This window comes from Neltuma alba, unplaced genomic scaffold, assembly GCF_004799145.2.
Source record: "Neltuma alba isolate B1F8T4 unplaced genomic scaffold, ASM479914v2 tig00006027_pilon, whole genome shotgun sequence".
Classification (NCBI taxonomy): domain Eukaryota; kingdom Viridiplantae; phylum Streptophyta; class Magnoliopsida; order Fabales; family Fabaceae; genus Neltuma; species Neltuma alba.
The window spans coordinates 619-24,574 of record NW_021634324.1 but is presented as its reverse complement, the minus strand read 5'-3'; the positions used below and the strand labels follow the sequence as shown (position 1 = coordinate 24,574).

Below are 23,956 nucleotides of genomic sequence, written 5' to 3'. Positions count from 1 at the left end.
TGTATGTAAGTACTCTCACAGCTTAATTAATTAAGCTTTTTTATGAGAAGTTATATATAATTCTGCTGCTTTAATTTTTGTGTTTTCATATTTCTGCATGCTTCTCTCTCTTCTCTCTTCTTTTTGCTGCTAATTTGAGTTTAGTGTGAGGCGACAATTTAAACTTGTTATATATGTGTGGGACGAAAAGTCTCACTTGCTGATGAGTAAATTTTACCGAGAAAATAATATTCGTGATGTCTCCAAAATTTAAGAAAATAATGATGAGAAAATATAATAAAGTGAAGCGAGGATTTTAAAGTGATGTTACTGTTTTTCGAGGGGTTAGATAGAGAAGATCCTTATTTATTGTGATGTGGGTCAACGATATATCTTGTTGAGTCGAAGTCGCCATAAGATTTTACTGAGAAAAAGGAACAGTGAATCTTGGAGCAATATCTTATCCTATGGAGCTACGTGCTACTCCACTGCAATTAATACACATGTAAAAAGCTACAATTATAGAGTTTTAGGTTAAAAAAAAAAACTCATGCAATTATATTGAAATAATGTGTTGACTTAGGCAAATGCGATAAATTTAAATAAGCAATCTTTACTTACAGGTACTAATTTACAGTGGTGTGATACTGTGATGAGACCTGCACCATACAGTCTAAAGTCCATAATTAAAATTTTTAATTTATAAATTCTTATAAGATAAATTTATTTCTTAAAAAAAATAACAGTTGAAAAGTTATATTTATTTTGAATTTTTATATTCATTAAAATAAAAAAAGCTATTTGGAGTTAGATTTAAACATTCTAATACAGCTAAAATGAAATTATTTAAAATATAACAATGAAAGTAAAATTAAATCTGATCCATTGAATTATACTCCCCTAGTTATATGTTCTAATTAACTAATTTGAGTATATTAAGAATGTTAGTTAAATTATTTGATATGATATGGTTTTTCTAAAATACCCTAATTAAGCATCTTTCTTAATTTTCTCCCTCCTTCTCCTACTTGATTATTATTGGGACAATATTAATATGATTAATTTAGAAAAAAATTAATAAATATATGAAATAGGTCTTATATATATGATCGATATCAACTCCCTAATTAGCTTCTATATTAAGTACTAACTAATCCAAATTTATGATCATTGAGGTTCCTCTATCCATGACGACGTGGATGAAAATGGTCTTATGACTGGTACTGCGACCTATTCAAGAAATCTACGGTGCGAGGAGTTACGTTAGGCTCAATAAAAAAAAAAAAAATTTAAGGATGTTATGGTGGAATCCCTTTCTGATTGTGGTATTAAATTCAAATGTTGGTAGTTCGGTAGGGAAAAAACAAAGGAGACAACAGAAGTTACAATGCCATTAAGTTAGTTTTCCACTTCGCACAAGAAGATTAGAAAGGGACAAAAATTGGGGGCCGCAACAACTGAGTGGCTCATTTAGAAAAAGAAGATAAAAATAAAAAGACATCAAAATTTCTTTGATATATATTTGTTTATAAATGGGTCACTGTCATTTTGGCATCACAAGTCAAACATATCCTTAATGATCAGCACCTGCCAAGAAGTTAATCTATTAGTCTCTGATCGCAATATAATATAAACTCAACGAATTATAAACTGTACAACAATTAAATGTACTTCCTCCATTATCATTATAAGAACTTACCGATCAACAGGTTTATCAAGATTAAGGAATTTTAGTTAGAATTAATTATTACTCTTAAAAATTTAAGATTACACTCAATGAGAACAATTAATTAAATGCTGTTCACTTAGTGAATAAAGAGGTTATTATTTAATTAGGAGAAAATAATATAACTTTTGATTGAAATTTTTTGTGCAAGGGCAAAAGTTTAAAAAGACAAACGCCTAAAACATCAAAACAAAGAAACAGCAAATTAATCTAACAGAAGTTGGCCTAAAGTAGTGTTGGAGGTTCCTGGAGAATTAACAAATAACGAGTCTTTCTTTACACACACCCACAGAGGAACTCCACCACACCATATCCGACATGCATCTTTTCTAGATCTTAACTTTCTAAAATGAACCATGTATCAGAGCAACCAACTAATTTGAGTTCATCGAGTGACAGTGCGTCGTTTAATATGTTATTTCCTCTACTGAGAAGTGCGCTTTTCAAAATTTAAACTTATGTTTTTATCTTTATTAGGGATAAGACTATTACCACCTTGATCAACACTTATTCGTAATACATGAGGCTTTCTTACAAGAGTAAACGTTAAAAAATTTTAATTATCAATTCACTTGTTAAACCTTAAACTAAAATAATTCAGTTCCTATAGTTTCTCAACTTAGAACAAGTTAGTTTTTATTGTTTCTAGGTTGGAACAATTCATCCAATGCCTGTAGCTCTTTAACTCAATAAACTAGAAAGGTTAACAATTGTTTAAAGTTAGGGTTTAAGAACTAAATCGATAATTGAGAGATAGTTTATAAAAATTATATTTTGCCCTCAATAATAGTTAGAGAAATTAAAGTCATATATAGTAAATGACAATTAAGAAAAAAATAATCAATTTGTATATGAGTCTACATACCCGTCTACAGTTGGGGCATTCTGCACTTCTTTGCTGCCATTCAAGTATACAGGGAAGGTGAAAATGATGACAGCATTCTGCAGTTATCTTTGGATTTTCATCTGTATAATCTGTCATTTAATTTAAAAATACAAATAATAATTTAATAATGTTGTTAATTCATCTGTATTTTTGACTGTGTTATTAATTAATGGCTCAAAGTATATTGAATTACTTTTCATCTTTTGAGGTCCCCCCCCCCATTTTTGGATTAATGAATAGGATTCCAAGTAATACATTACACACACACATGTATATAAATATAAATACTTACTTTCAAAACATGTAGGACATTCTTCTTCAGATGGGTCAGAATCATGAACAGCAGAGTCGAACGTTCCTTCAAAATTATTGCATTTGTTAGTGCAAAATTTGTCGTCCCAATAAAGATTCAAATAACAAAATACTATATCTTGACTTGATATAATAGAAAATAAAACTCAATCTCTTATATTAATTTGTGGTTAATATATGTCGAGATCACATAAAAACAGTATAATGATTTGTACATAAATATATCTATATATATATATATATATATGTATAGGTTATCCTTTTTATCCTCTCAGCAAGAATCCCTCCTAGTTTGCCTAGATTTATGCAACTGATCTACATATATTGTTTCTACCTTCTTCTTTTTTTAAAAAAAAAAAAGAAAAGAAAAGAAAAACATATATTCATCATATACACTTAGTCCTATAAAATCTAAATTTGATCCATTAAATTTTAAAAATATAATTTTTAGTCCTTTAACTTTAAAATTATTAGTTTTAAATGATAATTTTTGTGCCAATCATAGTTATTTTGAAAATCAAACTTAATATGTAAACATTTAAAAATGTTTTATTAATACCCAAGATCTTAATATCATTATTTTTTATTAACAGTTTAAGGGTTAAAGGATTAAAAATATAATTTTTAAAATTAAGGAGTTAAATTGAAACTTTATATAAAGTTCAAGGACTAGAAACATACTTTAGCAAAACAAACCAAACCAAATCTACATATATATTATTTTTAAAACTCCCAAATAATACATTGTGTATAAATATTAATTATAACAAATAATTAAACTGATTATCCAATTATATTAATGAAATAATGTGTTTTAGTTATATTATATACCTTGAGCTATTTGAGCAGCTTCTGGCGGTTGAGCTGGCGCTACTTCATCGGCGATAATCCATACTCTCAACGGGCATATTACTAAACTACACTGCAGATAGCAAATAGAAATTAATTAATAAGAAACGTAACAACTAGAGTATAATTAATATACTCTAAAATTTATAAGAAAGAAATTTATATATAATTTCTAAAATTTCCCTTCTCAAACCATCAATATAAGCGAAGCATAATGAATCTGATTATATATTGATTAGCTGCATTGAATTGATTCTTGTTTAATTTATCAAAATATATGATAATTATAAACAATATAGGGTTAAGGTACATCCAGCACTTTGAAGTATTTTCTGAGATGCAATCAGCACCCTAAAGTATTTTGTGGTACATCCAGCACTCTAAAATATTTTTTAGGGGCGCCCAACACCTTAAAATATTTTTTTTGCCTGGTTACTGGATGCACCAAAAAATATTTTTGGGACTAGACGTACCTAAAAAAAATACTAAAAAAATACTTTGAGATGCTGGATACACCAAAAAAAATACTTTACGGGGTGCTAAATGCACATAAAAAAATATTTTAAGATACTGGATGCACTACAAAGTACTTTAAGATACTGGATGCACTTGAGAAAATACTTCAGTGTGCTGGATGCACCTTAATCCAACAATATAATAGGTTTTGACCGTAATTAAAATATGGATTCAAAAGTTTGATCAAAACCCTACATTAATGATTAATCATTCTCAACACACAATCCATGTATGTATAAACTTGACGAAGATTTAAGAGAGACGTTTGGTGTCATTAGGTTACCATCCATATCAGAATTTGAATTGAATTTAGGTTTCCGTACAATGAAAGCAATCATCTAATAATATTGTATATATCAAACTGTATAGATCAATTAAACATAGTGATCTCTGAAAATTTTTAACCTGTACAAACAAGATAATCTGTATAGGAATAAACGAGGTACATATAAATTAAGAGAATTCCAACAAACAAAGAATGGTTAAGGAAGGATAATGGAAGCACAGGGAAACAGTGCTGTGTGTGTGTGTGTGTGTGTAAAGTAGGTACCCTGTGGAAGAACGAAAGGGGTGTGGTGTTGGGATGTTGATGATGGAGATTTGAATCTGGGAAGGAAGAAGACGAGGCAACTCCCGAGTCATGTGCGCAGAAACAAGAACAAAAGGCTCCCATTAATCTGTAAGCAGATATGAAGATCTTTCGTTTTCCTCGCAGCACTTTATTGTTGCAGGATATATATATATATATATATATATATATATATATTAATATCGATCTATATTTTGTTGGAGTGTATGTATATAATATATATACATATATATAGGGTGAGAGAGAGAGAGATTGATTGATTCCGTCATTCCACGATGAATGAGTTGTTTAATTGAAAGATTTGGATATTTTGATCTGTTGGAGAACAGAGTGAAAAAAAATAGTAACAAAACATAATTGTAATATAAAATTGAAATAACATAACAAATTATCAAAATAAAAATTAATTATTAATCAAATTAAATATAACTACATGCATCTCAAATGCGTTATAATTTGTCATGCTAACAAATTATGATAAATATGATCAAACTTCTTAAATGAATTTCATTAAAAATTTAAATTGTTCTCTTTCTACAAATTAATTTAAATATTTTTTAAACCTAAATATTCTCCTCAATTATTTGATCTATAAAATTTAGAAATTTATAAATTTCGAAATTTTGAATAAATTTAGTGATAAGCTAAATTTTATTATGTTGTTAATTGGCTAATATTCAAAATCTAAAAAATATTTACAAATGTATAATTACATTACGTACCATGTTGGCCCCTAAATGATAAGATTGGGATGGCATTACACCGAGGTTAAACATAAACCTGACTGACAGAGAGGATATAATAATTTCATTATTATTATCATGAAAACTTTAAGAATTCAATCTTTAATTTAAAAATAAATAATAAATTAATATTATTTAAAATTAATTTAGAATTATTTGTTAATAGATCAACTTAATTTATTATTTTTAATAATTTACTTAGGACGAGCTCCAAATCTAGTTTTTGTATATTGGGTTGGCTCTCAGCTACTTTTCCTAACTAAGAGTCTATTTAGTATGAGAAAAATAGATAAAAACAGAAGAGAGGAAAAATTTTAATGAGCTCGCTTTATTATTAATCAAAAAATTTTAACTCTACTTCTTCAAGTTTTTATTAAAATTTTCCTTCCTCTCTCGTCTCCTCCATTTCCTTCAAACGGATCCCAAGATAAAATGAAAATTTACTGTTGATAATTATATTTTATTTACATATAAATTAAATTTATTTTGTGAACGTAAATTAAATAATTCTGGAATTGCCATGCGTGGACCCGCCCTTCGCCCTTCGATTTTGGGTTCATCTCTTGCAGCACACATACATCACGAAGCTGCTTGGCTTAATTGCTGATTTTGATCTTTTATATCTGTGTGATTCATAATCCTTTCCTCTATGAGAAGCTGCCTGTTGCATTCTTCTAGAAAATAGCGAACATTCTGTTAAATCTAGCTCCGAAGCCACCGCAGAGAATCATCGAAGAAAAATTCATTTCTTTCTTACAGTCATGTAGAACCCATAAACAACTTCTCCAGATTCAAGCTCAGATTACTGCCCATGGATTTGAGTATAATGAATACGTTGCCCCAAAGTTCATCACGGCCTGTGCAACACTCAAGAATATGGCCTATGCCCGAAAGGTGTTCGATCAAATTCCTGATCGGAACACCGCTCTATGGAATGCCATGTTTAGAGGGTATTCGCAAAATGAGTCTTACTGGGATGTCATTGTGCTGTTCATTCAAATGAACAGAGCTGGCGCACTGCCAAATTGCTTCACCTTTCCCATTGTCCTCAGGTCTTGTGGTAAGGTAAATGCGACAACGGAAGGAGAAGAAGTTCATTGTTCTGTAATGAAAGGAGGTTATAAATCAAATCCATTTGTGGCAACCACATTGATTGATATGTATTCAGCTAGGGGGTATCTTGGAGCTGCTCATAAAGTATTTGGTGAGATGCTTGATAGGAATGTAGTTGCATGGACCTCTATGATCAATGCGTACATTTCTTCTCATGACATGGTTTCTGCGCGACGCCTTTTTGACTTAGCACCTGAGCGTGATATCATCTTGTGGAACACTATGATTTCGGGTTATATAGAAGTGGGGGATATGGCGGCAGCAAGACAACTTTTTGATAAGATGCCCAGTCGGGATATTATGTCATGGAACACAATGCTGTGCGGATATGCGACTAATGGGGATGTTGAATCCTGTGAGAAGTTGTTCAAAGAGATGCCTCAAAGAAATGTGTTTTCTTGGAATGGATTTATTGGGGGTTACGCTCGCAATGGACGTTTATCTGAAGTATTGGAGTCTTTTAAACAGATGCTTATTGAAGCTAATGTGCTTCCTAATGATGCAACACTTGTCACAGTGTTGTCTGCATGTTCAAGATTAGGAGCCCTTGATATGGGTAAGTGGGTGCATGTATATGCAGATAGTATTGGTCTTACAAGAAACCTGTTTGTTGGAAATGCTTTGATTGACATGTATGCGAAATGTGGAAATATAGAAAATGCAATTGTTGTGTTCAACACTCTGGATAGAAAAGATATAATTACATGGAACACCATCATCAATGGCCTGGCCGTACACGGGCATGCTGCTGATGCATTGAGTTTGTTTGATCAGATGAAGAACGCAGGAGAAAAACCAGATGGAGTTACTTTTGTTGGAATTTTGGCTGCCTGTGCACATATGGGCTTAGTCAAAGATGGTTTTTCACACTTCCAATCAATGGCGGATTGTTATTCAATTGTCCCTCAAATTGAGCATTATGGATGTGTGGTTGATTTACTAGGAAGAGCTGGTCTTTTGAACCAGGCTATGGATTTTGTGAGAAAGATGCCCATGAAACCAGACTCAATTATATGGGCTGCCCTACTGGGGTCATGTAGAATATACAAGAACGTTGAGTTAGCCGAATTGGCTCTTAAGCGGCTCATTGAACTCGAGCCAAACAACCCTGCAAACTTTGTTGTGCTTTCCAACATATATAAGGATCTTGGAAGATGGCAAGATGTTGCTCGATTGAAGGTTGCAATAAGAGATACTGGGTTCAGGAAATTGCCAGGATGTAGTGTGATTGAGGTCAATGATAATGTGGTTGAATTTTATTCCTTAGATGAGAGACATCCTGAGACAGAGGATGTATACAGGACATTGAGGGGGTTGACTATACTGTTAAGATCATATGGATATGTTCCAAACGTAGCAGAAATTGGGCGAGGAACTTGAATGATGGAAGGGGTATCACATGAGTGAGCACGGATACATTGTTAAAGAAGATGTCTAGCTCGGCACTGGAATCACCCATAATTTAATTCTCGGGCCTAAATCGATTCTTCCTTACCACCTCTGCACTGTACCAGGATTTTGAAATGATTGTTCCCTGCGCCTTTGTAACTTCCAGTGACTAATATTTTGGAAATCCGGCAGCATGATCCCACTGCTTATCCTAGTTAGGATTTATTTAAACCTTAAATTTATATTATTCTATGATTTATTTGAGTTTTTCTCATAGGGCTTACTCTCTATTTTAAAGTTCTCTGGCTATTGTTTCGGAACTGGGTGACTATGGTTTAGATTTATTCTCGGCTACTAATAGATAACCTGCTAGTGCTAAATTCATCAGAGAATTTCGATGAGTTTATATTAAATATGAAACTATTTATTAATGCTTTGGTTCATTACTTAGTTTTATGACATAGAGAAAATAACTGAACGCGAGCCTCGTACTATAGGCTTTAGATTATTTCATAGGCATAGTGTACTGTAACCGGAATTTATTTTCACAATGAACAGTTTTACCCAAAAATAAGAAAAAACTTATACGAAGGTATTGATGAGAGGGCAACTCGTCTTTTATGAGAATGGCAAAAAATGTCAAACACAATATCAGCAAGCCCATAAAACAGAACGGGGGAAGAACCTTGGATCCAGTTGTGGATTTGCATTATCAAGTGGGAGTTCAGAATCCAGCTAAACTACTAAAATAAAAATCTCACTTGTTCTTTTCCAATTTTGGCCTTTTCCTACTTCAGATGTTCGAGAAAACAACTGTAGAAATCTGTACATAATAATATAAATAATTACTTTTCACTTTGGCTTGCTGGTCGATTATCAAGGGAAAATTTGTGGGGAAAAGGGTGGATTTGACATCTTAACGATAGTGATAATTAGAAACTAGTTGAAGTCTCAGCAGATTTCTTTTTCTTCTTAATTACCTAACAGCACAATCATTCTATTCAAAGTGGGTCATCTCGTTCAGGAAGGGAGAATCTCCTTTTGCCTTCATTCAAGTCATTTGGATCTTTCCACCTTAAAAAGAGTCAAACAGGAAGTTAGCTAGTTGCTTTCATGTTCTTCCTTTTCCTCGGCTATTTATTTTGGTGTTTTAAGGGAACCGGCCCAGCATTTATCACCAAACTTTATCACATTTTGCATTAAAAATGGATCTGTTTAATCCCCTGATGACTCCATGCCACAGGTGAATCTCGTTTAATTCACTCATCATTTTACTTATGACTCTTCATCATCAAACATCTTAGCCTAGGATTCCAAAACTCAACTCTAGAAAATGACCAGTCATAGTCTTAGGAGGACCACAAAGATCCAGCCAAAACCCAGAGCAATGCCACGTAAACGACATATGACTTGCGGGATTAGCTGATTAATACATATTAGGACGTAAGAAGCAAGAAGTAATTGAACACTGATATAGATATATATCCTAAGAAACATCAAACTCTCAAGTATTTATAAGTAATCTGAAATATGACTGTCTTTTGCAGATCACAGGTCCCCAGGTCCAAAGTTCCCCATTCTAACGACCCTAAGAAAACTAAAATGTCATTCTCAGAACACGTCATCCAGCCGAAAGACCCAGAAAATATGTGAGACCACCAAGATACTTCGTCAAGGGAAGCTAAAGTTGAAGATGGATGATGCAGTCTCTTGGAAGCTACAGTAGCTTTTGAAGTTCTGTTATATCTAAAGAAGAAAAAGTCTAGGATATTATTTCAGCTTTGCATATTTAATCATTCTTGAGCCCTTTTGTTTATGGGGAACATCATTGTATTAGTTGAGTTAGCAATTGAATGAACATAACCAATATGATGAGCCTTTGGCGTAAACAGAAAGATTATTGCAAAAGAGAAATGGCAAGCCATCATGTTAACGTTTTTCAGCTGCTACAGAATTGCTAAGCCTGGAGTGAAGGATACTGCTACTGCAAGAAGAGTTAAAAGCTGCAAATGAGGTCTTCTTAATTTCTTCTGTTGATGGTATTGAAACTGCAAAGCAATTTTTTTTTTTTAATTCACATGGTTTATCATTGTTAACCTATGCCCCATTCCCTGCTTTAGAGATAAAAACAAATGAAAGCAAAAAAGCAGAAGAGAAAAGGAAACATTCTGTAATGATATGAAATGGGGGAACTTTGCAGTCAATCACTGAAGAAGCCTCTAATGAGGTGTCAGATTGAGAGAAGAATATCACTTTAATAATGTCATTGATTGCTTATTCATTTGCGTCTAAAATGGTCACAGTGCTAATAAAGGCGATACCTAAAGAATTTTTTTGATGATATTCTTTGATTAGTATTCTCTGCTAAATCTACTTTATCTTACTCTTGTGAAAATAATATAAAAACTAGTAAGATAATATCTTTATTGATTTGGATTAGATTTTTCTTAGAAGAGTTTTAACAATAAAATTTTGGATGAACAAGCGAATAAGACTACCATTTCAGGGGGAAAAAAATTTATGGGTGAGAATATTTAGTTTTGAACTGGGCATGAAGAATTCCATAGAACTGTGACGAGAAAATGGTGACAGGTGAAGCAAAGAGCTGGTCTAAGAGGAGGAATGGGCCTACTGTTTGATGAGAGGCACGATCATCAGGGACATGGTAACCCCCACAAGGAGGAAAAACAAATAAAAAAGAAACAAAAGGACCAAAAATGATTAGTAGAAAAAGTAAAAAGAAAAGAGAAAGCAGAGCACAAATTGTACCATGTTCGAGGCCAAAATATTGTAGAAATTTGCCCCCCGCCTCATCGGGGTCCTTATTGTTAGTTGATTCCTCTTTCTCTATGTTCCTTCTCATTATTATAAGCATTGGTGCCTTGTTGCTCACAAGGTGATTGAAGAAATGGGCAAGAGAGGAACAAAGTTGCCAGGCTTCTGCCTCAACAGAATCCGGCCTCATGCTCGTGTCCGTTCCCCGCCTGTACAACCCAAGCTTGATTCCAGTGCCGTCAAAACTGACCTTCAAAACGAGAATTCCAGTGAAGATTGTGAGAAGAAATCCGGCGATGGGGTGAAAAATGGGGTTGTTGCTGGTAGGAAAATCATGATTGTGGTTGATTCTAGTTTTGCAGCCAAGGGAGCTGTGCACTGGGCACTCACTCACACAGTTCAGAGCCAGGACATGATAATACTTCTTCATGTGACTAAGCCTTCTAAACAAGGTGTGACCCAAAACAGATTGTAGTATCTTGCCTTCTTCTTCCCTTTGACCTCATTTATTTGATTAAAGATTGAGAATGACCCCATGTGTGGTTCATGTGTTTATGGCAATGGCAGCCTCAGATGAAGAGTCCAGCAAGGAGATTACTACTCCAAATCCAAGAGCTTATGAACTTGTCTCTTCCTTCAAGAATATGTGCCACGTCAAGAGACCTGAAGTGAGTTTACTCCTCTTATTCCACACAGCCCCCTTGTTTTTCAACGTTCTAAAAGCATAAAAGTTTCAACTTGTTTTCACTTTATCTAATTGTTTCACTACCACCTGCAAAAGGTGGAGCTCCCAGATTGTTAGAATACTGCCTTGTCTCTCCCAAGGCTCAAAATTTTTCTATTCAGAGCAAATAAGACCCATTCAAGCATGGTGATTTTCATCTTTGAAATATGGGTAAAGATTAAAGCTTTTTTAATGATGTTGTATGAAACAAGCATGCTACTTTAGTCAGGGAGTGAAGCCCACGTGTCAGAGATATGTACAATATAATTCTGTTTCTTTAGCATGGATGTTCCTTTACTTGCACACATTAATCAATTCATGCGATGATTGAATGTTATGAGAATTATATGGTTCTGATAGGTACAAATTGAGATTGTAGTAGTGGAAGGGAAGGACAAGGGCCCAAAAATAGTGGAAGAAGCAAGAAAAGAAGGCGTATCACTTCTGGTTTTAGGGCAGAAGAAGAGGTCCACGACATGGCGTCTTCTGATGATGTGGGCTGGCCACCGCGTCGCCGGCGGCGTGGTGGAGTACTGCATACAGAATGCTCATTGCATGGCAATCGCAGTGAGAAGAAAAGGCAAGAAAGCTGGAGGCTATATGATCACCACTAAGCGTCACAAGGATTTTTGGCTCTTAGCTTAATAGTAATCAATCATCTCAATAACCATCCTGCAGATTTGTTGTCCAAAGAGTTCTTTTCTTTTTTTAATATTCTTTTTTTGGGTATTACCATTGGTGTTGTCTTCTTTTATGCTTTTGGTCAAAGGAAGGCAAGACATTCACTGTGAGATTAAGGTTTCTATAAAGCCTTTCTAAACCATACTGGTGTGTCTGTAATCTACAGTGTTTGTAAATGATAAAGTGTCTTGAGAATAATGATGATGAATGGAATTGGAAAGTGATCAGATGTCATTATGTAGGCCACTGTGGATGATGAAGAGGGAAGGCTCATAGGGCCCCTAAGCCCCTTCAGGGCACGTGATCGTTGAGCCAAAGAAGAAGGCTCCATTCTCACCAAAGGTGGGGTTCAATCCCCACGTCAGTGATATGTGCGTGTAAAATGTAAATGAGTACATCTATAAGATGGTGTTTAGATTAAGATTTTCACGGTATAAGAGGTAAAGTATATGAGAGGAATTTTATTGTGATTTACATGAAAAGACTTTCTTAAGTACCTTTTAAGTTTCTCAAACTCCCACTAGTAAGACATTCTTATCATTAGATATAAACTTGTGTATAAAACCTGATAGTTTAGATAATCCTGTTCAACGTTAGCTAATATAATCAGAGGCTTAGGAAGTATTTGGAAAACTCTACAAGTACTTGAAAAAGTATTTTTACGTAAATCGAAACAGAATTTTCTCTTAAAATTACTTTTAAAAAGCTAATCCAAACACATTTTCAGTTGGACTTCAGTTCAAGTTCAGTATTACCCAAATTATTTGGTTTTCTTATTTAGTTTTAGTTCCAAAAAGAGAGGGGGGGGGGAGGACTTCTTGTATACCGGGCCGACAGCGATCAGAATTCGGTGTGTTTTAAGTTACCATTGGAATTTGTTTCATGCCAAAGGATTTTCATGGAGGACTGTTTCAAGGGGCCCCTTTCCCGGCTCTGTTTTGAATTTGGCCCAGCAGATGAAGAACACTGGAAGCTATTTTATTGCTATTTTGTTTGATCCTTCCGAAGAAATTTACCATCCAATTTTTTGTTAAAAATTTCTGGAAGGTTTTAAAAGTTGGCGTTGTGAAGAATTGGACATAAATGTACTATATTTGGAAGTACAACAGTGGTTAGAATCTAATATCATAATCAATTATAGTATAAGATTCAGCCACATTAGATTGAGCAACCACAAAAAAGAAAAAAGGAGATTCATCCACGCAATGATTTTATGAAAAACATTATATAGTATTATAATAGCACTGTGTCATTTGTATGAGGGTCATCAAAACCAAATAAACCGAAATTTTTTTATCTTTCCAATATATACATATTTTTTCTTTACTAATTTTTTTACACGATCTCTTTACAATTAAACTGTTATTTTTAGATAGAGTATAAATAAAAGAAAAAATTACTCACTAATTAAAAAAAATCTAAACTAGAGCTGGTAATATTTGTACTTTAGTAGCCATAACAAAAAAAATCTAAACTAAACGTGGGTACCTCTCCCAGTGAAGACGCAAACCCTAGTTCGTCACACTGTGAGGGACTAACTCCTTCTACTAGACTCAACCCCTGTTGGTTACATGGAATCAGTTATTTAATACTCCTCCGGTCCTAAATATAAGACCCTTATACAGTGTGTATAAGGGTCTTATATTTAGGACCGGAGGAGTATTAATAAGTCCCAAAAAAAAAAGCCTAAAGAGATTTAATGTTTATAATTTGAGTTGTGTCATTACAAGTCAAATTTATACACACACTCAATCCTTAAAACCTATTAGAATTATATGAAATTCAGGAACTTGTCTATATTTAATTTTCTGAGACCTATTATTAATAATTTTCACTAAATAAAATGACACCATAAGAGAAGCTAAAAAGCCAATTTTAATAAGTTGATATTAAAGTTTTTTCCCTCATGAAAGTTGTTTATAAAATCTTTGTCATACCTCAACGGGATTCAAACTTAGTTCATCAGATTACGAGGGACTAATCCTTTTCATAAGACCTCCTGGTGGCTTATGGTGAGTTTTTTTTTTTTTTCCACCAAGGTATCCATCGGAGTAAGCCCAATGACTAATCCTTCAGGTACTGTCAGGCCCAAGATGGAGGCGATCCTTCCAAACACATTTGCCCCATTCCCATCCCTCCAGGAATCGAACCCCAGAGGCGATGGATAAGGGACACAACTCCCTTACCAGTGGTGAGTTTTAATACAACAAGTCAATGACACTGTAAAGACCCGATCGCATAAAGGCTTTTTTTTTTACAGGAGATGATAGACAAATTGTTCTACCACCACAAAAAGCCCAATGTTCTGAAAATCGAGCTGGACCAAATTGTCCGGGCCAGTTTGGATAGTTTTTAAGCCCATTTTGGAAGGGAACCCACTGTGAAGCCAGGACCCGAAATGAAGTTTTTTGCCAACCATTTAGGTGGAATGACCGGAACAAAACTTAAAAAGTAAGAAGCCCAAAACCAAAAGTAGAAGACCAGAACAACTGCAATGGTTTCCCTCTGAAAACCAAAAACTTGGCCGCGTTTTGCCTGTGCCCTCGTATGCTCATGTTTCCCACTTTTGGTTTTGCTCCCTGCCTCTGTCGTCGTCGAGTCTGGGGTGTGTGTGGTAATTGTTGTACGTTTGCTGCGTTTAGTGTGCGTTGCCGGCACCCGGTCCTGTCGTCCTGCCGTGGAACAAATCTTCAACATCTATTGCTTTTGTTGCCGTCATCTAGTGCGCCTTACCATTGAAGCTTGAAGAGGTAAGGTGCTGTCCGACACAGAAGAGGGGGTTACATACTACTTTGAAAAAGAAGAATCAAATTTTTTTAGTTTTATCTCATAGTGCTTTGTGCGTACTCTTTTGATCCTGCATATGGCCTGCGGATGAAAGTGGAGCTATTATTTATATTATGATGATTTCTAGCAACTCACATTCCTTGTGTCTTAGAGTATATATTTCTTTCTCATGGTGAACTGTTATTATACTCATCTCTCTACCTTTGATAGGGTGTGCCAAACACCATACACAGCAAAGAGAAAGTTTTACGCGACAGAGAGTTCATTATTATAACAGACGCAAAAATCCTAAGCCTTGTGCTCTCCAACACCCTCATCAATGGGGAAATCATCGAATCGGGAACGTGGTACCCCAAAAAAGAGCAAGAAGAAGAACAAGGTTGCTCCAGATGTTGTAGCCATGAAGGTTAAGGCCCCCAAAGAAAACCCTTTTGAGACCATTTGGTCTCGAAGAAAATTTGACATAGTGGGAAAGAAACGTAAAGGCGAAGAACGGCGGGTTGGCATGGCTCGTTCTCGTGGCATTGAGAAAGTTAGTGCTTGCTCACTACTTTCCTGTTTTATTGTTATTGTAACGTTTTGTTAGATATTCTCATGAGGAGTGCTTGTGGATTCCTTGATCGGAATGCATTTTTTTGTGAATTGAATAAACGTTTTGTTTGCTACTCTGTATCTATAAGCATGAGAAATCATGTCTTATGGTTTTTTTTTTTTTTTCCTGTTTTATATTGCGGTTGTGAACTTATCTTATTTCTGGCTTGGTAGAGGAATAAAACGCTGCTGAAGGAGTATGAGCAGAGAGGGAAGTCGTCTGTGTTTGTGGATAAGCGAATTGGAGAGAAAAATGAAGATCTTGATGAGTTTGGCAAAGCTGTTTTGAGATCACAGCGTGAATTCCAGGTGTTTCTTTTTCCTTGGGTTGGTTACAAAACCCATGAGTTTGATCATTTAGGCATTGTATTTTGGGAAGTATCTTTCTCTTTCTTAACGATTTGGGGACATGGATAATTTCAAATAAATGTTGTATAATCGAATTTTCATGTTTTATGTTGCCAACATGATCTTGCTAACATCGAAGCCCTATGGAAACTAATGTTATTTTTCTGTTATTTCTTTTATTTATAATTTATAATTGTAAAAGGAGCTCATCGTTCGTCTTCAAACTTTTGGGCCAAAATTTTCTTATCCCTGCCCAAAATGTTTTGCCTTAGTGAATTATCTTTGTTGTCTAACAAGTAGCTCTGTGCATATTGCTTATGCTCCCAGTGTACTTTATAGTATTATTTTCTGATCTAAAAATATTCTATGGCGGAGGCTTCTGGAATCTCTTGTGCTTGCTCAAATCCTGATCCTCATTGAGTTGTAGTCCTTTTCTAACAATTTTATCTTGGACTATGTAGTTGCGCTCAAAATTGAACAAGAAAAGCAAGTATAACTTGTCAGACGGAGAAGAAGATGATGACGAGGGTCTTGAAATACCGGAAAGAGATGATTTTGAGGATGAAATGGTCTCTGATGATGATGATGCTGTTGAAACCGGTGAAACTGAGAGTATGTAACATTTGTTTGACATTTGTTTATCTTGGATGGGTGTTAATAATTGAAAGTGGTTTTCACCTGTATATTTGGTGCCCCCTTAACACGCTTTACAAAAGGGGACAAATCTAAAAACCTTTGGCGTGACCCCTAATGAGGTTTGCTTTCTTCTCATTGTAGTGTTCAATTTAAAGTGGGACCACAAAACAATTTCATAACAATTTGGGTTCATTTTTTTAAAATCTCATTTTCATAATCATGTAAATATTTATTCAACTAACTCTAAATTATGCATTAATATTGTTTTACTACGAGTATTGTTTCTTTTCAGGGTAGATGCTATACGTCCATTGGATATTACATTTTATTCTTGGGGGTATATTACAATCTTATGTCTTAAGCTTTCATGTTGATGGCATGAGTTTCATTTTGATTTTGCAGACAATTCATCTGTAGTTGATATTAATAATAATACGAGGATTTCTGGAGAAGAGGGTGAGCCAAATGTAAGACCCTCTTTTCTTCTTGAGCTTATTGCATTTTTCTCTCTTATGAAGGCATTATGCATATGAGAGGTGATGTGTATTCAATATGCCATTTTCAAGGTATAACCTCCTTTACAACTGCATCGGTTCTAATGAATACTTTTATAACCTCCAGAAACATAAAAGCAAGAAGGAGGTTATGGACGAAATTATCTCAAAAAGCAAATTTTTCAAGGTATGCAATTTTCTTTAGTGATGGCTCTTGCTTTATTTATAATCTATATAGGCTCACATATTTTTTTCTTCTAATATGTTCCAGGCCCAGAAAGCAAAAGAAAAGGAAGAAAATGAACAGTTGCTGGAAGATTTGGATCAGAAATTTACTGCTTTAATTCAGTCTAAAGCATTATTATCTCTGACTGAACCCAGGAAGATGAATTCCTTGGGGGCTCTAGTGAATAAGAGTATTACGATTGAACCTAGCAACAAAGATAGCTTATCTGGCACTCAGAAGATAAATACTCCTATGGAGGTACCTATTCATGAGGATTCTTGTATGCCCTGAGAGCTTCCTCTTGTTGTAACATACTAATATCCTATTTATTCTTCATGGCAGGAAAAACCTGATGCTTATGACAAACTTGTCAAAGAATTGGCTTTGGAAATTAGAGCTCGCCCCTCAGACAGGACAAAGACTCCAGAAGAGATTGCTCAAGAGGAAAGAGAACGCTTGGAGCGATTAGAGGTGTTTATAAATTCCTTAGGCTTGGCAATGTGGGGCTTTAATATATAAATCAATTCCTGTGCTTGGCAATGCTGGCTTTTATATAAATTATTTCTTGAAGGGACTCTTCAACTTGAATTGACTGTATCAGGAATTGTCTTTGCCTTTTAAAAATGGATGACTTTTAACATTGTGCTGTTTATTCTTAGCATTGATATGATTCCAGGGTGACATCAGTCTATGGCAATATCTTATGGGCTGCCATGGACGTGTTTGTTCTCTGGATTCAACTATTTAATCTCTTTAACCTGTATCAACACCATAATTTCAGGAAGAGAGACAGAAGAGGATGACTGCTGCTGAGGATTCAAGTGATGAAGATGATCGAAATTCAGAAAATCCACAAGAAGACAAACCAAAGTTGCTCTCTGGGGATGACCTCGGTGATTCCTTTTCTGTTAATGAAGAAACTGTGAGAAAAAAGGGCTGGATTGATGAGATCCTTGAAAGAGAAAATGCAGCAGATTCTGCTAGTGAGGATGGTGATGCTTCTGATGATTCTGAAAGCTCTGAAGATGCGGATGAAGGTTCTGATGAGGATCCTGATGAAGATGAAAATAATCTTTCTTTGAAGGATTGGGAACAAAGTGATGATGAGGATATTGAGCCAAATTTAGAGGATGAAAGAGAAGAAGATAGTGACGATGATGAAGAGAAAGAGAAAGAAGCAGAGCAGCATGATAGAGTCAAGGCTGAGAAGAAAATGGATACTACCCTTCTTATAAAGGCAAGGACAAAAGATAATGTACAGAGTGTTAAAAAGGATGGGGATTATTCAGATTCCAAGATGGATTTAGGGGCTAAAAAATCATCAGCAAAGTCGGACATTCCTTATATAATTGAAGCTCCTAAAACCTTTGAAGAACTATGTTCATTGCTTGATAACTGCTCAAATTCTGACATTGTCATGGTTATTAACCGAATCCGAGCAAGCAATGCAATCAAACTTGCTGCAGAAAACCGCAAAAAGATGCAAGTACGTAAATATATCCTTTTCCATTATAATTATAGGTATGCTTGTATCAAATTACTAGTTTTCTCTCATTAGTAGCAGTTAGAGGGGAAGCTCTTGGAAAATTTCAGCTTTGTAGTTCTTTTTCGAACACTAATGTTGTTTGCACAATGACTTGCAAAGTTAGTCTTAGTTCTTTTAACGGTTATGCTTCATCGCTTGAGTAACATTACTTTATAAATTTGATATGACAGCCTATGGATTTTAAACCGATGTGTAAATTGTAATTAACAAAAAATGAGTTATTAGTCGTTAATAGAATATAGCCATTATAGATTCAGGGGCCTAGCTCTCTATATAGGGGGTTAATTGTAAATCTAGTTATGTTTTTTGTTGAGCAATCTCAGTGCACTAATTCAGTTTTAGCTTTAGCATCTTCCTCCTCTCTCTGATCTCTTCTTCCTCTCCTCTCCTCTCCACTATCCATCATATTGTGTTTCATGCTTGTGCTAGTGCTGACACTTGCATGTGAAGGTATCAATGGACTTCATCTAGAGTCTGTGGTGTAGTGGCTAAAAAGTTTCTGCTAACTGATTCAGTGTATGCTTTCTTGAAGGAAGCCACTATAGGGTGGTTCAAACTAATTTATTAATAGAATAGGCCAGCGGAGACTTGTTATGCTCTTTAACATGTGCTTACATCATTATTTATAGTAAATATCTGTACGTTTATGGTCTTGAAGCATGTTATTGTGTTCCCCTAACAGAGACCTGGTTACTTTAACAAGACTGATGAAAACAGCTGAGCTTTGAATGTAGTTTCTGGATTTGTATGATTTTATTCAGAATCAGAGGTATAAATAGAGCTTTTGAGGCTAGAAGCCTGCCCCTCTAGCTCTAATAGTTCTAGGTTAAATCTATATAATCACTCTAGAAGATAAGACATATTAAATATTAAGCATTAAACTCTAGATATTAAATATTAAAATGTCTAGTATCATGGGCCTTCATTCGTGACTTTCAACAAAGACGACCATGGATTCATCTCTAGTTGAGATAAAATTGACAGGTTTATGGGTAGCCTATGACTTCTTCAGTGATCCAAGGCAAAACCAGTGCACCACATTTTGTGGAAGATGAGCAAATTAAAGCTTTTTGGCTAAGTCTATTGTTAGAACAGAGTAACAGATCTCGCCACATCTTTGGGAGTTAATTTATTTTTGCCTACCAAGATTCAGTAATTTATTATAGGACAGGGGTTGTCCTTTATGGATATGCAAAGGGATAGCTTATGGTTGTGATACATTTTCTTGAGGCTGTTCTTCTTCTACCATCTGAGGTTGCACTGTGACTAACTTTGCACACTTGGGCAATAACATGCTGTTCTGAATAATTTATTATGAAGTTCTGATTCACAATTATTAGAAAATTCATTATATAGTCAATATTTATGACATGGCTTCTCTTTCCAGGTATTTTATGGCAATTTGCTGCAGTATTTTGCTGTTATGGCAAATAAAAAGCCATTGAATTTTGAGTTACTAAATTTGATGGGGAAGCCATTGATAGAAATGAGCATGGAGATTCCATTTTTTGCTACAATATGTGCTCGCCAAAGAATAGAAAGGGCGAGAAAACAATTGGTTCAGAGCTTAAAGAACCCAGGTTAGAATTAGATGTAATGGTTGCATATTTTGTGTTGCCAATTAACAAGAACGTGAACTCCTTAGATGCTTGTTGTGACACTTCTTGTTCTTCAGAAAGTAGCAGTTGGCCTTCTTCCAAGATGTTGTTTCTTTTGCGCTTGTGGTCCTTGATATTTCCATGCACTGACTTTCGGCATCCAGTTATGACACTGGCAATACTATTGATGTGTGAATATCTGATGCGCTGCCCAATATTGTCTGGTCGGGATGCTGCCATTGGTGCTTTCTTATGCTCCATGCTTCTCTCTGTAAGTATATCTTCAAGCAAGATGTTTCATTTGTCGCCTTTATATTGTGCTCTCTGTATTTGACATCAGCAAAATATTCTGGTGTAAAATTTTTTGATTTTATCATGATCTTAGTGTTTTATAATTTGAATGCTGATGATTATTGTATTATAGTTATTTTAGCTAGGCAGTTTAAATAAGAACTGGAGTTGGTTTTCTTAAAAGGTGCTATAATCTGAATGTTGTCAACTTTTCCTGTCAGACTAACCCTTTAAACTTTTTTTTGGCTAAATTATACGTGACCCCCTATATTTTATATTACGTGCAAATAACCTCTCAAATATTTAACACTTCACATTAAATTTGCCTAAACTTTTAGAAGTTATGCAAATAATTCTGTTGCTATTCATTTTGTTTTTCTTTTTATTTTCTAACAGTATACTTCCATAATGATTGAGTTGCTGAAGTGATGTTTCTTGACCTTTTTTGCAATTATTGCGGTTGCGACTTGCTCATGTACTTAATTTGAATTACAGATATTTAAACAGTCGCGGAAGTTCTGTCCTGAAGCCATAATTTTTCTTAGAACTATGCTGGTGATGGCTACTGAAAAAAAATCTTTTTCGGATGAAGATTCACAGGTATGACTTCATACTTCATTGACTACAATTTGAAGCATACTTTAATGCTGAAAATATGTGTGAATGATATGCTCCCTCGGGTCCAATATAAAGGCTAGTTGGGGGTTTGTTTTGGTCCAAAATGTAAGACTCAATCCACATTGCATTTCAAATTGACAAGTTTTCCCAACCTATCCTTGTTAATTATGCATATCAAAAGAAGGTTTCCATTAATGAGACTAGTTTTCCATGCAAACGGTTAAATGAGTATCTTAGAGAAACCATTACAAATTTTTACAAATAACTAACTTTACTTTTTTTTTTTTTTTTATTTCTGCAAATTAGCAATCCAATTTCTGCATTTAGGAAGGGTCGTTTTTAATTAGGGAGGTGAGGAAAAAGGGTCGTTTAATTCTTTGAGATGCGATTCAAGCAATGTGTCTTAAGATTACAAGTCCAAACACAGAAATGATTAAACTATAATTCAAGGAATCACATGAATTGTATTCTTGTATTCAAAATAGCACTAAAAGAATTGAGGGAAATCATTAACTTTTCCAATAAAGTGTGTCCCATACCGGCTCCATTGAGAAACAGACACGTAAAATCTTGACCACATCTATAACCTAGCTGCATCCTAAGTTAGGTGTTTATTTGGTTTTGAGATGTGTTGTAAGTTTCGAGAAGGTAATCGAATTTCGTGGGTGCATATTTAATGACTATTTTGTCTTATTCCAGTTTTATCAACTTGTGGAATTGAAAGCTCCCAAGCATCTCTTGTGCATGCAAGAGGCGATAAATGAGATTAGTCCTCTGAATTTCATAAAGATGATTGACACTCCAGAGGACTCTTCTTTCTTCTCTTCAGATGATTTCAGGTAAACTATCCAATTATGATGATGGCATACGATATTGGTATTTGAACTTGAAAACAACATTTTGTCCCCTGAACCATCTGTCGAACTTAAACATTTGACTGTCGAGAGTACTTAGATTCATTTGAAGGGATGTTTGTCTTTTACTCAACATGTGCTATTAAACATTAAATTCAGTCTGTGGACAACGGTCTCACTTTTCAGCAAGTTTAGGGAGAGCAAAGTTTTAAATTTGAAGTTTAGATACTAATATTGTAATTAGGTTATAGTCTAGGGGTTAAATGTGCTTAAAGCGCCATGTTTTCTTTACTACACAATTTTGTGCATCATTAGACATTTTCTAGGTTTTCTAGATCTTCACTTTCATATATAATTATGCTTTCTTTTAAGAATCCAATGTCTTTGGGCACGAGTTGCATTGTCAACATTTGATCGTTTCGATTTGACCTTGCAGATATAATCGCAAATAATGCATGTATGCTAGATCATGCAAATATTAATCTCTTTTATCTGCTTTAAGTTGAATATTAATATTTTCTTTTGTCGGTAACGGTTATAGCTTGGTTAACCTTAACTATTTTAATTACAGGGCGAGTGCATTGGTTGCAGTTCTTGAAACTCTACGAGGCTTTGTCAATATCTATGACAGCTTAAGTTCATTTCCTGAAATCTTTTTACCAGTTTTGACGTCATTAAGTCAAGTAGAAAAGGAGAAAAACATCCCAAATGCACTACGTGATACAATTAAAGATGTTGCTGAGCTGATTAAGTCGAAAGTGGATGAACATCATGCTACAAGGCGACCACTTCAAATGCGGAAGAAAAAACCAGAACCAATCAAGCTGTTGAATCCAAAGTTTGAGGAGAAGTAAGTTCTATATCTGTTCATTGCTCAGGTTTTGATATTAAACAAGCTTATTATAAAAGGGGCACAAATCAAGCGTTTATTAATTATTAAATGTCAAATATGCCATGCAGCTTTGTTAAGGGTAGAGACTATGATCCAGATCGTGAACGAGCCCAAAGGAGGAAATTGTATAAAGAATGGAAACGTGAGTCTAAGAGGGCTGCTAGTGAATTAAGAAAGGACAGTACTTTCTTGTATGACGTGAGGGACAAAGAGAAGGCTTTACTAAATGAAGAAAGAGCAGAGAAGTATGGAAGAGCAAAGGCTTTCCTTCAAGAACAAGAGCATGCTTTTAAATCTGGACAACTGGGAAAAGGAAGGAAGAGGAGGAGGTGAACCTGGCTTATGATTTTGATATATTAGTTGGTAATTAGTAAAATCATATTATATTAATTTGCAACCAATTTTGATAACTTTATATAAAAGAAATCCATCCTTTTACGAGATTCCGGTAGAGGAGAGGGTCAACATATAATTTTGTATGCATGCAAGTTATATATTTGTAGTTGACGCGCAAGTGTATGTTCTTTATGGAAACATTTTTCCTTTTAAACTGAAATGGGAGAAATGGCCATTCGCAGTTCTTAGTTCTACCCATAGCAGAAAACCAGAGAACCATGTCCCCAAGATACATATAACTGAAATGCGTTACACCGAAGAATGTCGGACGCATGTCATTTGCAAATTCCATGTCTTAATTATTTATATGCATAAATATCCAAATCTAACGGAAGGTAAGTTGAAGAAACAGTATAAAGGCAGTCATTAAACTTTTTTAGTAAACATTGAAGACATA

The 23,956-nt window shown here is 34.7% G+C and overlaps 3 protein-coding genes across 3 annotated transcripts; all 3 read left to right on the top strand.

Annotated features, from left to right (window-relative positions):
* Positions 1-6,279: 6,279 nt before the first annotated feature.
* LOC114749387 (pentatricopeptide repeat-containing protein At1g08070, chloroplastic-like) lies at positions 6,280-8,468 on the top strand. The gene has a single exon (XM_028937896.1). It carries the CDS (start codon positions 6,477-6,479, stop codon positions 8,091-8,093), a length of 1,617 nt encoding a protein of 538 aa, XP_028793729.1. The 5' UTR covers positions 6,280-6,476; the 3' UTR covers positions 8,094-8,468.
* Positions 8,469-10,927: 2,459 nt separating this feature from the next.
* Positions 10,928-12,393, top strand: LOC114749388 (universal stress protein PHOS32). Its single transcript, XM_028937897.1, has 3 exons — positions 10,928-11,329; positions 11,445-11,545; positions 11,962-12,393. The coding sequence occupies exons 1-3, from the start codon at positions 11,011-11,013 to the stop codon at positions 12,244-12,246; spliced, it is 705 nt and encodes a 234-aa protein (XP_028793730.1). The 5' UTR covers positions 10,928-11,010; the 3' UTR covers positions 12,247-12,393.
* A 2,383-nt stretch (positions 12,394-14,776) lies between these two features.
* LOC114749386 (nucleolar protein 14) lies at positions 14,777-23,753 on the top strand. Its single transcript, XM_028937895.1, has 15 exons — positions 14,777-15,032; positions 15,280-15,601; positions 15,835-15,969; positions 16,470-16,620; positions 17,047-17,111; positions 17,266-17,325; positions 17,410-17,622; positions 17,707-17,835; positions 18,146-18,850; positions 20,298-20,490; positions 20,586-20,779; positions 21,295-21,399; positions 22,117-22,256; positions 22,843-23,121; positions 23,232-23,753. The coding sequence occupies exons 2-15, from the start codon at positions 15,389-15,391 to the stop codon at positions 23,494-23,496; spliced, it is 2,847 nt and encodes a 948-aa protein (XP_028793728.1). The 5' UTR covers positions 14,777-15,032; positions 15,280-15,388; the 3' UTR covers positions 23,497-23,753.
* The last annotated feature ends 203 nt before the right edge of the window (positions 23,754-23,956 follow it).

Bases quoted from the DNA above. Each gene is read 5' to 3' on its own strand.
- LOC114749387 (XM_028937896.1), top strand. From the start codon at position 6,477: ATGGCCTATGCCCGAAAGGTGTTCGATCAAATTCCTGATCGGAACACC.
- LOC114749388 (XM_028937897.1), top strand. From the start codon at position 11,011: ATGGGCAAGAGAGGAACAAAGTTGCCAGGCTTCTGCCTCAACAGAATC. The intron at 11,330-11,444 runs GTGTGACCCAAA...TGGCAATGGCAG, and splicing joins GACTAAGCCTTCTAAACAAG to CCTCAGATGAAGAGTCCAGC. The intron at 11,546-11,961 runs GTGAGTTTACTC...TGGTTCTGATAG, and splicing joins GCCACGTCAAGAGACCTGAA to GTACAAATTGAGATTGTAGT.
- LOC114749386 (XM_028937895.1), top strand. From the start codon at position 15,389: ATGGGGAAATCATCGAATCGGGAACGTGGTACCCCAAAAAAGAGCAAG. The intron at 22,257-22,842 runs GTAAACTATCCA...TTTTAATTACAG, and splicing joins TTCTCTTCAGATGATTTCAG to GGCGAGTGCATTGGTTGCAG. The intron at 23,122-23,231 runs GTAAGTTCTATA...TATGCCATGCAG, and splicing joins AATCCAAAGTTTGAGGAGAA to CTTTGTTAAGGGTAGAGACT.